Here is a 14,947-nt window from a genome sequence, read left to right as displayed (position 1 = left end):
TTGAATCACAGCTCCACTTCCAGCTTTTTCTGTTTATTTGGTATTGAAGAATCGAACCCAAGGCCTCATGCATGCTAGGCAAGCACTCTACCACTAAGCCACATTCCCAGTCCCCCTGCCCCCCGCCCTTTTTTTTTTTTTGCCGGTTCTGGGGCTTGAACTAAGGGCCTGGGCACTGTCCCTGAACTTCTTGGGGCTCAAGGCTAGCATTCTACCACATGAGCCACAGTGCCCCTTCCAGATTTTTCTGCTTATGTGGTACTGAGGAATTGAAGCCAAGGCTTCATGCATGCTAGGCAAGCACTCCGTCACTAAGCCATATCCCAGCTCCAAGAGAAATGTTTCATCTCACAGTTCTGGAGACTGGAAGTGTGAAATCAAGGTGTCAGAAGGGCTGTGCCCCTTTTGAAGGCTGTGGAGAAAAATCTTTCTTCCCCCTTCCCCAGCTTTTGCTAGTTATCTATCCATGGTATCCCTTGCCTGGCAGCTGCAGGGTATGAATCTTTTCCTCTGGTTGTTTCTTCTCCCTTCCTTTGCGTGTGGGGAGTGCTGGGGACTGAACCCAGGACCTGGGCATGCTAAATGTCCAATATACCTCTTTTCTTCTTCTTATAAGTACACTGGTCTTGCTGGGTGTTGATGGCTTATATCTGTAATTCTAGCAATTCAGGAAATTGAGATATGAGGATTTTGGTTCAAAGCCATCCCAGGCAAACAAATCTAGAGGCTCTTATCGCCAAATTAATCAGCAAAAAGCTATAAATAGTAAAGATGTGGCTCAAATGGTAGAGTATCAGCTTTGAGCAAATAAGCTGAGCTTGAGGTCCTAAGTTCAAACACAGGTACTAGGACCAAAAAAAGAAAAAAGAGAGAAAGAGAAAGAGAAAGAGAAAAGCACAACAGTTTTATTGGTTGAAAGTTCCATCGATTCCAGTAAGACCCATGTAGTCAATTACCTGTACTCAACCAAATTTTCAAGTAAGATCACCTGTTTCCTAATAAAGTAGCAGAGACAGACTTCACCCTTGTTTTGGGAGATACAATTCAGCCATGTAGTGTTTATAATGTTTTTCACTAATGGAAAGTGTGCCAGCTCTCTGAGGGCCTTGGATCTTGCAGGGTTCACAGGCAGTGGGTAGTCAGTAGGGAACAATCATGAGCTAGAGGAGTGAGGTTGAATTGAGGCACTCTCCAGCCTACTTCCCCTCTCCTTTTTTGGCTCCTGTTTTCCTTCCTCGCCCTTCTGTTTTTGCATGCACCTCTCTTTTCCTGCCCTTAAAGGCCGTTTGCAATGGCTAGGACTTGCCTGGCTCTACTATTGACAGCCTTGTTTTGCCTACAACTTGATTTGAACCCCCATTACAGAACACGTGGCCCAAGGAGAATGGAAATCACTTGTCACAGCCTCCATCTTTTTTTTTTTTTTAAGGGCTAGCCCTCTACCACCTTAGCCACAATTCCATTTCTGGCTTTTTGCTGGTTAGAGATAAGAATCCCACAGACTTTTCTGCCCAGGCTGGCTTTGAATTGGGATCCTTAGATCTCAGCCTTTTTTGTTTGTTTTTTTTTGGGGGGGGGGTCCGGTTGTAGGCCTGAACTCTGGGCCTGGGCACTGTCTCTCAGCTCTTCAGCTCAAGGCTAGTGCTCTACCACTTGAGCCACAGCGCCACTTCCAGCTTTTTTTCTGTTTATGTGGTGCTGAGGAATCGAACTGGGCCTCATGCATGCAAGGCAAGTGCTCTACCACTGAGCCACCTTCCCAGCCCCGATCTCAGCCTTTTGAGCAGCTAGAATTATAGATGTGAGCCACCAGTGCCTGAATCACTTTTCCTGGGACAAAGTAGATATTATATTGTATCCCAAGGGATGAAAGAGGACCTTGAAAAGAAGGTACCAAAGTATATGAATTAACAGTACAAAAGACCATCTTAGAGTTGGCAAGCCTAGTATGGGAACAGGTCTCATTTTGCTGGGGAGTCTGACTGAATGTTATGGGGAGAAGGATTCCTGGCCTCACGAGAAAGGTGGCTATTATATAATGAGTTGTCAGAGTGTCTTAGGCATTTGGATAGTTTTTCTAAATGTGCAGGATATTTTAAAATAGCTGGTCAGGATATAATACATGTGTCAGTGTTTTGGTATGACATATGTGTATATATATATATATATGGCAGTTTTATTAATATTTCTAGCTTGTAGACAGGAAAATGGAGGTACAGACAGGTTAATAATATCCTCAAGTCATACACTGGGTAATTCTGGCTCCAATGTCTGTGCTCTTGGCTCTGTGGTGTTGCTTTCTTAAGGAACATCTTACGTTGCAGAATAATATATTTTTTTCTATAGTACACAAAGGACAGAGTGGATTTGTTTGTGAAAATGAAAGTGATCTGACTTCCCAAATTTGTGCCCTACATTGGAACCATTTCTTGCTCATATAGTCCTGGCTGACTCTTTTGTATTTTATTTCTTAGGTTCCCTTGCAAGCTCCATTTTTGATCCCCTTAAGTCTCTTGTGGGTGCTTCAGGAGGAGTCTATGCCCTGATGGGGGGATATTTCATGAATGTTCTAGTGGTAAGAACTCTTAACCTATCAATATTTATTGACCATCCTTCCTTTTTTCCTCCCTCCCTCCCTCCCTCCCCTCCTTTTGTTGTTGGTTCTTTGGAATTCTGGGCCTCATATTCTTGCTTAATTTTTCTTTTTTTCATTTTTTCCTGCAAGACTAGCTCTCTACTATTTGACCCACTTCCAGTTTTTTGGTGGTCAATTGGAGATGAGTCTTTTAAAGTTGTCTGCTGGCCTCACTTCAAACTGTGATCCTTAGATCTGAGCTTCCTGAGCAGCTAAGATTAATTATAGGTGTGGGTCACTAGCACCTGGCACCATTCACCTTCTGAGAAATGTATAACCAGAGCTTACCATTCATATTTTATCTTTTTTTTTTTTTTTGCCAGTCTTGGGGCTTGAACTCAGAGCCTAGGCACTGTGCCTGAGCTTCTTTTGCTCAAGGCTAGCACTCTACCACTTGAACCACAGCACGACTTTCAGTTTTTTCTGCTTATGTGGTACTGAGGAGTCAAAGCCAGGGCTTCATGCAGAGGCAAGCAGTCTACCACTGAGGCACATTCCCAGCCCACAGCTCCACTTTTTTTGATAGTTAATTGGAGATAAGAGTCTCAGGAGCGGGGCTGGGAAGGTGGCTCAGTGGTAGAGTGCTTGCCTCGCATGCTTGAGGCCCTGGGTTCAATTCCTCAGCACAACACAAGCAGAAAAAGCCAGAAGTGGTGCTATGGCTCAAGTGATAGAGTGCAAGCCTTGAGCTGAAGGGACAGTGCCCAGGCCCAGAGTTCAGGCCCACAACCGACAAAAAAAAAAAAAAAGTCTCAGGAGCTTTCCTGCATAGGCTGGATTTGAACTGTGATTCTCAAGTTTCAGTTTCCTGAGTAGGATTATAGGCACCAGTAACTGTGCGTGGCATTGGGTCATTCATACTACAGACCTAAATGTCAGGTTTTACTTGTTGTCTAAGTGCACCATCACTCACTTTACATACTTCCTACCTACCTTTGAAGCTGTTTAAACCCAACTGTTTTTAAATAGTTGACATTGAAAAAATTGTGCTAAATAAAAAAAAGCAGGTGAGGAAGGAGTTAGGGTTTCATTTGCTAATGGGTAGCTTATATTCTCATTTATCTCTTTGCAAGAATTTTCGAGAAATGATTCCTGCCTTTGGGATTGTCAGACTCATCATCATCATCCTTATAAGTAAGTGAGTTTTTTTTAATCCTTTACATCTTTGATTTTATCCATTCAACCCAAACATTACCATGGCAGCTTCTCTTAGGCAGGAAGGAGTAGGTAGAAGAGTTTCATGGACCCTCAGGTGAGGTTTTTACATGTACCTCTGTGATTCCTTTCCTCCCTCCTCCCTCCTCCCTCCTCCCCCTCCTCTTCCTCCTCCTCCTCCTCCTCCCCCTCCTCCTCCTCCCCTTCCTCCTCTTCCCCCTCCTCTTCCTCCTCCTCTTCCTCCTCCTCCTCTTCTTCTTCTTTCTTCTTCTTCTTTCTTTCTCCTTTCTTTCCTTCCTTCCTTCCTTCTTTCCCTTTCCTTTCCTTTTCTTTTTTGTCAGTCATGGGGCCTGAACTCTGGGCCTGGGCACTGTCCCTGAGCTCTTCAGCTCAAGGCTAGTGCTCTACCACTTGAGCTACAGCACCACTTCCGGCTTTTTCTGCTTATGTGGTACTGAAGAATTGAATCCAGGGCCTCATGCATGCAAGGCAGGCACTCTACCACTGAGCCACCTTCCCAGCCCTGATTTCTTTCTTTTCTTTTTCTTTCTTTTTTTTTTTGGTCAGTCCTGGGGCTTGAACTTGGCCTGGGTGCTATCCTTGAGCTCTTCAGCTCAAAGCAAGCACTCAACTACTTGAGCCACAGAACCACTTCTGGTTTTCTGGTGATTAATTGGAGAGAGGAGTCCTATCTGGGCTGGCTTTGAACCGTGATCCTCAGATCTCAGCATCCTGAGGAGCTAGGATTACAGGTGTGAGCTACTAGTGCCTGGCTTCTCTGATTTATTTCTTTTCTTTCTTTCTTTCTTTCTCTCTTTTTTTTTTGTTGCCAGTCATGGGGCCTGAACTCTGGGCCTGGGCGCTGTCCCTCAGCTCTTCAGCTCTACCACTTGAGCCACAGTGCCACTTCTGGCCTTTTCTGTTTATGTGGTGCTGAGGAATTAAAACCAGGGCCTCATGCAAGCACTGAGGCAAGCACTCTATCACTGAGCCAGCCCCTTGTCTCTTTTGTTTCTGTAATGGAAAAGGCCAAGACTGCAGAGCTCCCCACTTCAACCTTAGCTTCATATATGTTTTATGCACCAGACTTGCTCTTTCAGATATTAGGAACTGAATATGATTTTATCTGCAAAGGGAAAGCTTAGCAACTGCTGAGATAATCTCTCCATTTCTAAATTTTTAGATGAAAAAGAACTGATACAGATATGGGTAGCTACAGATTGGAGAAGCAAGTCAAAGAACACAAAGGCCCCAAAGGAAGTGTGGGGCTAACGTGGTGTGTGTGTGTGTGTGTGTGTGTGTGTGTGTGTGTGTAACGTGGTGTGTGTGTGTGTGTGTGTGTGTGTGTGTGTGTGTGTATGAGAGGGAGAGGGGTGGGAGAGAATACCAGTGCTGTGCTTGAACTCAAAATCTTATGCTTTTGCTTAGCTTTTTGCTCAAGACTGGCATTCTACCATGTGAGCCACACCTCTATTTCTTAGCTTTTTGCTGGTTAGAGAGAAAGAGTCTCATGGGGGGTTGGAGGCATGGCTCAGCTGGTAGAACACCAGCCAATGATAGAAAGCATCAGATACTATGTGTTCAAGTCTTGGTTTCAGACAAAAAAAAAAGTCTTATGGGCTTTTATGACTGGGTTGGCTTTGAACCGTGATTCTTAGATCTCATGTTCCTGAGTAGCCAAAATTTCAGATAGGAGTCAGCAGTACCTGGTCCTAACATGGCTTTTGTCGGCCAAGGACTTAACTTGGACTGGGTGCTATCCTTGAGCTCTTCAGCTCAAGACAAGTGCTCTACCACTTGAGCCACAGTGCCATTCCTGCTTTTTTGGTGGTTAATTGGAACTAATAGTCTCACAGACTTTCCTGCCCAGGCTGGTGTTGAACCACGATCCTCAGATCTCAACCTTCTGAGTAGTTAGGATTATAGGCATGAGCCACCAGTACCTGGCCTAACATGGGTTTTAAAATCTCCAAGAATTCAAGAATTATCTGCTTTGGGTGTTCAGGAAGAATGTTCCATCTGGAGAGGAGCTAGAAATGTGGCCAAGTCTGAAAGGAAACAGAAGTGATAGCAGGCCATATGATGTGGAAAAAAACAAGGGCAAAGACTTGGGTGGTAACTTGGGTTTAGGGACCAGCTTCAGGTGGAGCTATATCTGTTTCTTGGGTTCCAGATGTTCTTTGGTTCCTGGATACCAAATTTAGCTAAGATGGTGAGTTACATGACTGTATGGAAGCTGTCAGGGTTGGGAATTTTATTCAATAGGGTGAATTACTAGATGGTGCAAACCTGAGATTTCCACAAATGGTTTGATGTCTAAGCAGTGGCTGGCCCTTTCTGGGTTTTTGGTGTATGCTTCATGGGATCTAAGGCCATCTGTCAATGGTTGGTCCTGGGTGTGGGCTCTCTGGGGCTTTAGAATGTAATTTTGTAGCTTGGGAAGTTTGGAGAGGACGACAGATCCTGGATCAGACTTGAAAGTCAAGGTAGCCATCACACTTGGTAAAACCTAAGATTCTTGGTTTAATTACAGAGTTTAATTATCCAACATTACTGAAACAGAGCCAAGTGGGAAGAGCCAATTAATGGTAAAGGCACTAAATTTATTCTGAGATAAAATAACTCATTTGTTTATAGTTTATAACATACTGTGGATCATTCACACCCCTTCCCCCAAAGAAATCAAGAAGGCAAAGGAAAATTGTCAGCAGAGAAAGGAGAGCATGAGTTATTGAGAGTCACAACCAGTGCTGGAGATTGGGTCAGTCATTGCTCAGTAGTAGAACTTGTCCAACATGTGACAGGACCTGGGAAAGATCCTCAGCACTTCCACAACCAGAACCAAGGACCACAAAAAATATGGTCATGTTACCTGAGACTGGTCTTAGCCTGGTAGGATAAGTGTTGCATCTCTCCTCTCTCTCTCTCTATTTTTCACCAGTCCTGGGGCCTGAACTCAGGGCTTGGGCACTGTCCTTGAGCTTCTTTTACTCAAGGCTAACACTCAAACACTTGAGTTACAGTGCCCCTTCCGGCTTTTCCTGTGTTATGTGGTACTGAGGAATCGAACCCAGGGCTTCATGCATGCTAGGCAAGCACTCTACCACTAAACCATATTCCCAGTCCCTCCCTTTCTATTTTATAGGTCATAGAGCTTGAACTCAGGGCCTGGGCACTGTCTGAGCTTTTGGGCTTGAGGCTAGTGCTCTACCACTTTGAGCCACAGCTCTACTTCTGGTTTTCTGGTAGTTAACTGGAGATGAGAGTCTCATGGACTTTCCTGCCCAGGCTGGTATCTAACCCTGATCCTCAGTTCTCAGCCTCCTGAGTAGCTAGGATTACAGGTATGAGCCACCAGTGCCTGGAATGCATTGCATCTTTAGTGGGAAAATGATTGGAGTAAAAACCCTTTCCTCATGCACAAGGTATTGACAAAATGTTTATATATTATTACGTCATTAAGACAAGTACTAAAATCACTGAATGATGCTCTTTATTACTTTTTTTTTTGGGGGGGGGGTCCGGTTGTGGGCCTGGGCGCTGTCCCTCAGCTCTTCAGCTCAAGGCTAGCATTCTACCACTTGAGCCACAGCATCACTTCTGGCTTTTTTTTTCTGCTTATGTGGTGCTGAGAAATTGAACCCAGGGCCTTAAGCATGCAAGGCAAGCGCTCTACCACTGAGCCACCTTCCCAGCCCTATGATGCTCTTTATTATGCCCTACAAAAACCTCATGGAGTTCATAGGCTATGCTAAGGCTAACCTTCTTCAATTCCTGGCATATGTCATTTCTACATTCCTTGACCCAAGAAGGAGAACAGTTAAATATATACCAGGGGTGAGTTGGGGGTATGGCCCAAGTGATAGAACCCCTTCCTGCCAAGCAATGATGAAACCCTGAGTTCAAACTCCAATGTCCCCTGTGCCCCCAACTCCCCACCAAATTAATAAAATACTAATTAATATAAATACATTTCCATATATATGTACTATTTATTTATTTATTTACTCATTTAGACAGGGTCTTGCTATGTAGCCCAAGCAAAAGCCTCAGTCTCTAGAGTGCTGAGATTTAAGTGCTAAACATTATTCTTAATTGTGAAGGGTAACTGGTCTTAAGGACCTTTCTTCATCAAACATTATTTGTGGGATGTGTTTTCTAACTAAGCAACTGAGCTTCCCTTTGGGAAAACGAGCAAATCTCACATGTTCATCCTTTTAGATAATCCACACAAATGCAACTCTTTCACTGCAGGTCCAGATTTTCACAAGTACAAGGACTTAGCTTATTGATATATGAGATTGTCTTTCAGGTGGGAAGACATGTCTTAGTGTAAAGGCTACAGTAACTCAGAAGGAAACTCCTCTAGGAAGCAGAAAAAGCAGACAGATGTGGGGAGGGAGTAAAAAAAATGGTAAATGGGATGGAGAAATCAAATGCTAATGTTTACAAGACTTTCTGAGAGAAGGCCTCCTACATGGAATACTGGACCACTTAAATCTTCCAGTTGCTGCCCGGTCTTTGATAGCTGTTTCCTTAGTTTTTTCACAGTTCTATCTGTGTTGTTCACACTGGATCAGGAAGTGCAATGATGAGTGAAAGTCTGAGTCTGTCCTATTTAATAGCACTTTGTAGAATAGTCATTGGCAATTAAATTCCCATTGGCTATTTTCTCAACTTCAATTTTCTGTTCGGTGACTTCAGCATCGATATAGTATTGAATACATGGTCCTGATGCTATTTTCCCAAAGGCAAGGACTTTTTTTTTCTGCATCACCTAGGACACAGTGGCTCACTAAACAGAGCACAGGGAATTGAAGGGTAGGTATGGAACCTGGCTGTTGGGAGAGATGTTTTCAAGTTTCTAAGCATGGCACACACAGCAGGGTCCACCCCCCCACCCCCCAGCCACTGGAAAATGAATCTAAAACCTGGAGGTTGGTAGGCACACTACCACTTGAGCTTGAGCTATGGCCCAGCCCAATAGGCAGGGTTCTTTATTATTATTATTAATTTTTTTGTCAGTCGTGGGGCTTGAACTCTAGGCCTGGGTGCTGTCCCTGAGCTCTTCAGCTCAAGGCTAGTGCTCTACCACTTGAGCCAGAGCCACAGAGCTACTTCCATTTTTCTAGTGATTTATTGGAGATAAGTCTCATGGACTTTCCTGCCTGGGCTGGCTTTGAACCTCAATCCTCACATCTCAGCATCCTGAGTAGCTAGGATTATAGGTGTGAGCCACCGGCGCCTGGCTTTTTTAGTTTGTTTTTTGTTCAGTCATGGGGCTTGAACTCAGGGCCTAGGCACTGTCCTTCAGAAATTTAGTTCAAGGCTATCACTCTACCACTTGAGCCACAGTGCCACTTCTTTTATTATTTTTAAAGAAGTTGATAAGCTATTGTAATATGTTTCCTTATTCTTTTCCTTTATTATTATTATTGTTATTGTTATTCCAGTCATGGGACTTGAACTCTGGGCCTGGGCCCTGTCCCTGAGATCTTCAGCTCAAGGCTAGTGCTCTACCACCTAAGCCACACCATTACTTCCAGTTTTCTAGTGGTAAAATGGAGATAAGAGTCTCATGGACTTTCAGGCCCCGGCTGTCTTTGAACTGTGATTCTCAGAACTCAGCCTCCTGAGTAGTTAGGATTATAGGTGTGAGTCAACAGCGCATGGCTTATATTATTTTTTATTTAAGTACTTGCACAAAGGGGTTTCAATTCAACATGTCCAGTATGTGAGTACATGCATTGTGCATCTTGATCAATGTTACTCCTTTTGATTGTTCTTCCTTATCTTCCCCCAGCTCTAGTTCTATTTTACATATGTATATTGAATATTACTAGTGCATTCTGGGAAGGTTTCCCTTGAGGCCAAGTAGCCCAAAGTTCCTTTGGCAGCACATATCTGGAACAAGCCTAGCTTCTCTAAATTCTGGCTCACATTGTATTGCAGAATGTGGACTTGTTTCATTTCATGGCTGTTTTCAATGCACCTGATGGTAGACAGAGGCAGTTAGTGGGGGATGAGGGCAGAGCCTTGGTGTCCTGGCTTCTTGCTGTGTATAATGCCACCAGCATCCCTCATTTCAGTTGCTACGAGCCACCCACTAGCTGGCTTCTCTGCTTTTGTTCTTGCTCCCTGATAGTCTATTTCCTATAGAGTTGACAGAATTTTTTATTTTTTTCTGGTCCTAGGGCTTGAACTCTGGGTCTGGGCTCTGTCCCTCAGCTCTTCAGCTCAAGGCAGGCACTCTACCACTTGAACCACAGCGCCACTTCCAGTTTTCTGGTGGTTAATTGGAGATAAGAGTCCCACAGACTTTCCTGCCCAGGCTGGCTTTGAACCATGATCCTCAGATCTCAGCCTCCTGAGTAGCTAGGATTATAGGTGTGAGCCATTGGTTCCTGGCTTGACTTTTTTTTTTGGTAGGTCATGGGGCTTGAACTCGGGGCCTGTGCCTGAGCTCTTTTGCTCAAGGATAGTGCTCTACCACTCTGAGCCATAGCTCCACTTCTGTTTTTCTAGTGGTTAATTGGAGATAAAGAGTTTTATGGACTTTCCTGCCCAAGCTGGCTTTGAACTGTGATTCTCACCTCTCAGCCTTCTGAGTAGCTAGGATTATCGTGTGAGCTACCAGCATCCAGGTGCCAGAATGACCTTTTAAAAACATAAATCAAAGCCAGCACTATAAAACCAGCCAAGGGGCTGGGTAAGTGGCTCAGTGGTAGAGTGCTTGCCTTGCATGCCTGAAGCCCTGGGTTCGATTCCTCAACACCACATAAGCAAAAAGAAAAAAGCTGGAAGTGGCGCTGTGGCTCAAGTGGTAGAGCGCTAGCCTTGAGCTGAAGAGCTGAGGGACAGCGCCCAGGCCCAGAGTTCAGGCCCCATGACTGGACCAAAAAAACAAAACAACAACAACAACAACAAAAACAGCCAACCAAGCAAGCAAGTAAGAACAAGCAAGCACAAGCCAGATGAGGTCACTCTTTTGTGCTCTAAGGTTTTCAGAGGCTTGTGACATTGAGTTAATGTTATTCGGTATGGGGCCTCAGAAGGCCATTATGTAATTTATCCCCTGCTACCTGTCAGATCTTATTGCCTACAACTTTATCATTACTTCTAGTGTGAAACCACCTGGAGATCTTGTTAAAATACAGAATGTTGAGCTTCATCTCTAACTTCTGGTTCCTAGTTCTGGGCTATAGGAAGTACCCAGGTAATGTTGTTTCTGGTGTTGCAGAGAACCACACTTTGAAAATCACTGAGCCAGCCAAATCAACTGATTGGCACACTTTTCAAACATTCCAGCCCCACTCCTGTCTAAGTGGATTCTTCCTCTGCCTGGAAGACCCATATATCAGCATGCCTTGCTCCTCTCATTTCTATCTACTGTCAGATTCTCAAAGACAGATCTTTCTGGACTCTCCCATTAAAAATACACTCTACTCCCAGCATTCTCAGTTCTCCTTCCTCTCTCTGCACTTCCTCCATAGTACTATTTGACATACTGGGTTTTACTTGTTTGCTCCTTGCTAACCTTTACCTCATCAGCACAGGAGGTGGGGATTATGTGGGCAGCTGATTGTTTTATATCAACTATTCCATTGCTGTCTACTCATCATTAAACAATTGTTGGATAAATAAATCCATAAAACTGCATGCTGATACTATCTACCACATACAGTTGGATTACACGTTAACGTACGAAGCGCTCTAAGCATAGTACCAGGCACCCAGTAAGACTGGATATGATTTTTACTAGGGGAATCAAAAGTATTTGGTACACTGGTGTAGACATTCTGGGGCCTCATCAGGGTGTTTTTCCTTCTAGTTGGGTCGGACATGGGATTTGCTCTCTACAGAAGATTCTTTGTCCCTGCAAATGGGTCTCCGGTGAGTTTACTTTCTTCCTTTTTTCTTTTTCTTCTTTTTTTGTGCTGGCACTGGGGCTTGAACTCAGGGGCCTGGGTGCTGGTCTCTTAGCTTTTTTTTTTTTTTGTTGGTTGTGGGGCTTGAACTCTGGGCCTGGGCACCGTCCCTGAGCTCTTGAGCTCAAGGCAAGTACTCTACCACTTGAGCCAAAGCACTACTTACAGCTTTTTGCTGGTTAATTGGAAATAAAAGTCTCATGGATTTTCTGCCTGGGCTGGCTTCAAACCATGATCCACAGATCTCAGCCTCCTAAGTAGCTAAGATTACAGGTGTAAGCCAACTGTGCTCAGCCTTTTTTTTTTTTAAATAAACATTTGTTTATTCATCAAAAAGGATAATCTAGTAGGGGTTACAACTCTCTGATGTAAGGCAGTCAAATATCCACTTGAAGGGAAAAAAAAAGAAATAGCCAACCCTTAAGGGCTGGAGGCAAAGCTCAAACGATAGAGCATCAGCCAATGAGCAAAGCAAGCATCAGGCAGGAGTTTGAGCACTGCTCTTGGACACACATACACAAAAAGAAATAGCAAGTTGGAAGAAAATACCTAAGGAAATCAGACCAGATTGTTCTCCTCACTCAGCAATCTCATTGTTGCACCTGCCATGTTGGTAGCCATTCCCAAACAGGGGAGATTTAAAAGTGGACTTGAATAAAGCAATGAAAATTCGGGCCTTCTAAGTGTATAATACAAAGAAAACCAATAAAAACACATTTTCAGTTGTGCTGGGATTAATCTTTGAATTTGGTAGTTTGAGTGTTACTTTTTTTTTTTTTTTGCTGGTTCTAAGCCTTGAACTCTGGGCCTGGACCCTGTTCCTAAGCTCCTTTTGCTCAAGGCTAGCACCACTTGAGCCAAAGTACCACTTCTGGCTTTTTCTGTGATTAAGTAATCTCATGGACTTTCCTGCCCCAGCTGATCACAATACTCAGCTCTCAGCCTTCTGAGTAGCTAGGATTACAGGTGTGAGCCACTGGCACCTGGATGAGTATTACAATTTGTGTCTTAGTTCATTTCTATGAGGTTTCCCTAGTAGGGGTCTCCCATTGTCACTGAATTCCTGTTCTCTTGTTGACATTCTATAGATACATTCTCAATGCAAAGGTGATGGAGGAGAATGAGAAACAATGGTTTCAGAGTATATGTAAATGACACTTTTAGCTTTGAATGTTTTTGGAACTTCTCTGCACATGGAATTTGTGTCTCCTTTTAGCCTCTACTTCTTCAGACTTTGAGGACTCTTAGTTATTTGTATTTATGTGAGAGGGATGCAAATGAAATATGAAATTAGTGCTTGGTTAACTAATTTCTATCTTCCTCCCTTTTCTGCACAGGTGTCCTTTGCAGCTCACTTTGCAGGAGGATTGGCTGGAATGTCCATAGGTTACACTGTGTTTAGTTGCTTTGATAAAGCACTGCTGAAAGATCCCAGATTTTGGATAGCAATTGCTGCTTATTTAGCTTGTGTCTTATTTGCTGTCCTTTTCAATATTTTCCTATCCCCAGCAAACTGATCTGACTCTAGTATGAGTCAGATGTGGGGAGTGGAGGGGTGTTGGGGAGGAATAGAAAACTCTGATGAAACAGAGATGTCCCAGCAAACACTAATGTTTTATAAAGATGGCAATACTGCACTCATCAGCCTAAGGGCTGTTTACAGAAGGACCTTAGGATTTGAGAAGGGGGCTTCTGAATGAGAGGGAAGGTCACTCCCTGGCATATATATATGTGTGTGTTTATATCCTATCAAAGACTTCTTCTCCTTGGAGAACAAGGGTTTACATTGGAGGTTGCTTGATAGAATTCCACGAATACTGTATTATGTTGATAATAAACCTTTTATATGCCTGTCAGAATCTTGATAATCACTTTTGTGCTAGTACTGTGGCTTGAAGTCAGGGCCTGGGTGTTGTTACTTAGTTTTTTTGCTCAAGGCTAGTGTAGTGTTCTACCACTTAAGCCATAGACCAACCTTTAGCTTTTTGTTGGTTAATTGGAGATGAATTTCATGGACTTTCCTGCTCAGGCTGGCTTTGAATTATGACCCTCAGATTTCAGCCTCCTGAATAGGTAGGATTACAAGAGAGAGCCATCAGTGCCTGGCAATAATAACTTTCAAGTAGATTATATAGGTTATTTATATACAATTTATTATAGTGCACAAAAGATCAAACTTTTCCAAAAGAAGATATTATAAATTTTGAAACTTTTACATTTTGGCAGTTAAAATTCACTTAAATGAAGTTTCTAAAAACTTAAGGGTATTTTTAAAATTTATTAGCAATTACTATATTACACACAATGTGCAGTCTTCATAATAAACATGAACATGTACACATATTTTTCTCTAATGAGATTTTTGTGTTTAATTTTAAAAGTGGCTATTAATTAGAAAAGGAGACAAGGGAAGAAATATTCATCTGACATGGCCAGATCACCAGTTATGAAGAGAACGTTAATGGCCTGAAGTACAATGTAATTGTTAAAAATAGAAAACTACATAGGGGTTAAAATTTGTCTAACTGTGAAATCGGGCATGACCTATTGATTTGAAAGGCTGATGACTACAATGTTATTTAATATAAAATATTTTTTAAGTAGTAGTACAGGCCTGTAATTCCAGCATTCATGGAGTTGGAGGCAGGATGATGAGATTGAGGTCCATCCTGAACTCAAACCAGGATTATTTTAAAAAATGAGTAAAATCGAAATAAAGAAACATGGGCTAGGGATGGTGGCTCACGCCTGTAATCCTAGCAACTCAGGAGGCTGAGATCTGAGGATTGTGGTTGGAAGCCAGCTGGGCAAGAAACTCTGTGAGGCTCTTATCTCTAATAAACTACTCAAAAAAACTAGAAGTGGTGCTGTGGCTCAAGTAGTAGAGAGCTTGCCTTGAGCAAAAGCAGCTCAGGGAGAGTGCCCAGGCCCAGAGTTCAAGCCCCAGGGTTGGCAAAGAAAGAAAGAAAGTAAAAAACAAAAACAAAACAAAAAAACAGAAAAAAAAAGAAATATGTGTCACCCTAAACAGTAATTTTTTTTTTTTTTGGTCAGTCATGGGGCCTGAACTCTGGGCCTGGGTGCTGTCCCTCAGCTCTTCAGCTCAAGGCTAGTGCTCTACCACTTGAACACAGTGCCACTTCCAGCTTTTTCTGCTTATGTGGTGCCGAGGGCCTCATGCATACAGGGCAAGCACTCTACCACTGAGCCACCTTCCCAGCCCCTAAAC

At 43.2% G+C, this 14,947-nt stretch overlaps 1 protein-coding gene across 1 annotated transcript in view; it reads left to right on the top strand.

Moving 5' to 3' along the window:
• Positions 1-13,525, top strand: part of Rhbdl2 (rhomboid like 2) — a 48,377-nt gene extending 34,852 nt beyond the window's left edge. Inside the window, exons 5-8 of the mRNA XM_042681264.1 lie at positions 2,475-2,575; positions 3,709-3,769; positions 11,622-11,683; positions 13,056-13,525. Of these exons, the coding sequence (XP_042537198.1) occupies positions 2,475-2,575; positions 3,709-3,769; positions 11,622-11,683; positions 13,056-13,235 (404 nt within the window). The 3' untranslated portion in view covers positions 13,236-13,525. The remainder of the gene's footprint in view (positions 1-2,474; positions 2,576-3,708; positions 3,770-11,621; positions 11,684-13,055) is intronic.
• Positions 13,526-14,947: the final 1,422 nt, after the last annotated feature.

The sequence above is a fragment of the Dipodomys spectabilis genome, unplaced genomic scaffold (assembly GCF_019054845.1).
Source record: "Dipodomys spectabilis isolate Male_0828 unplaced genomic scaffold, ASM1905484v1 ptg000002l, whole genome shotgun sequence".
NCBI classification, from domain to species: Eukaryota; Metazoa; Chordata; class Mammalia; order Rodentia; family Heteromyidae; genus Dipodomys; species Dipodomys spectabilis.
The sequence above is the reverse complement of the archived record's forward strand: the minus strand, read 5'-3'. Positions and strand labels throughout refer to the sequence as shown.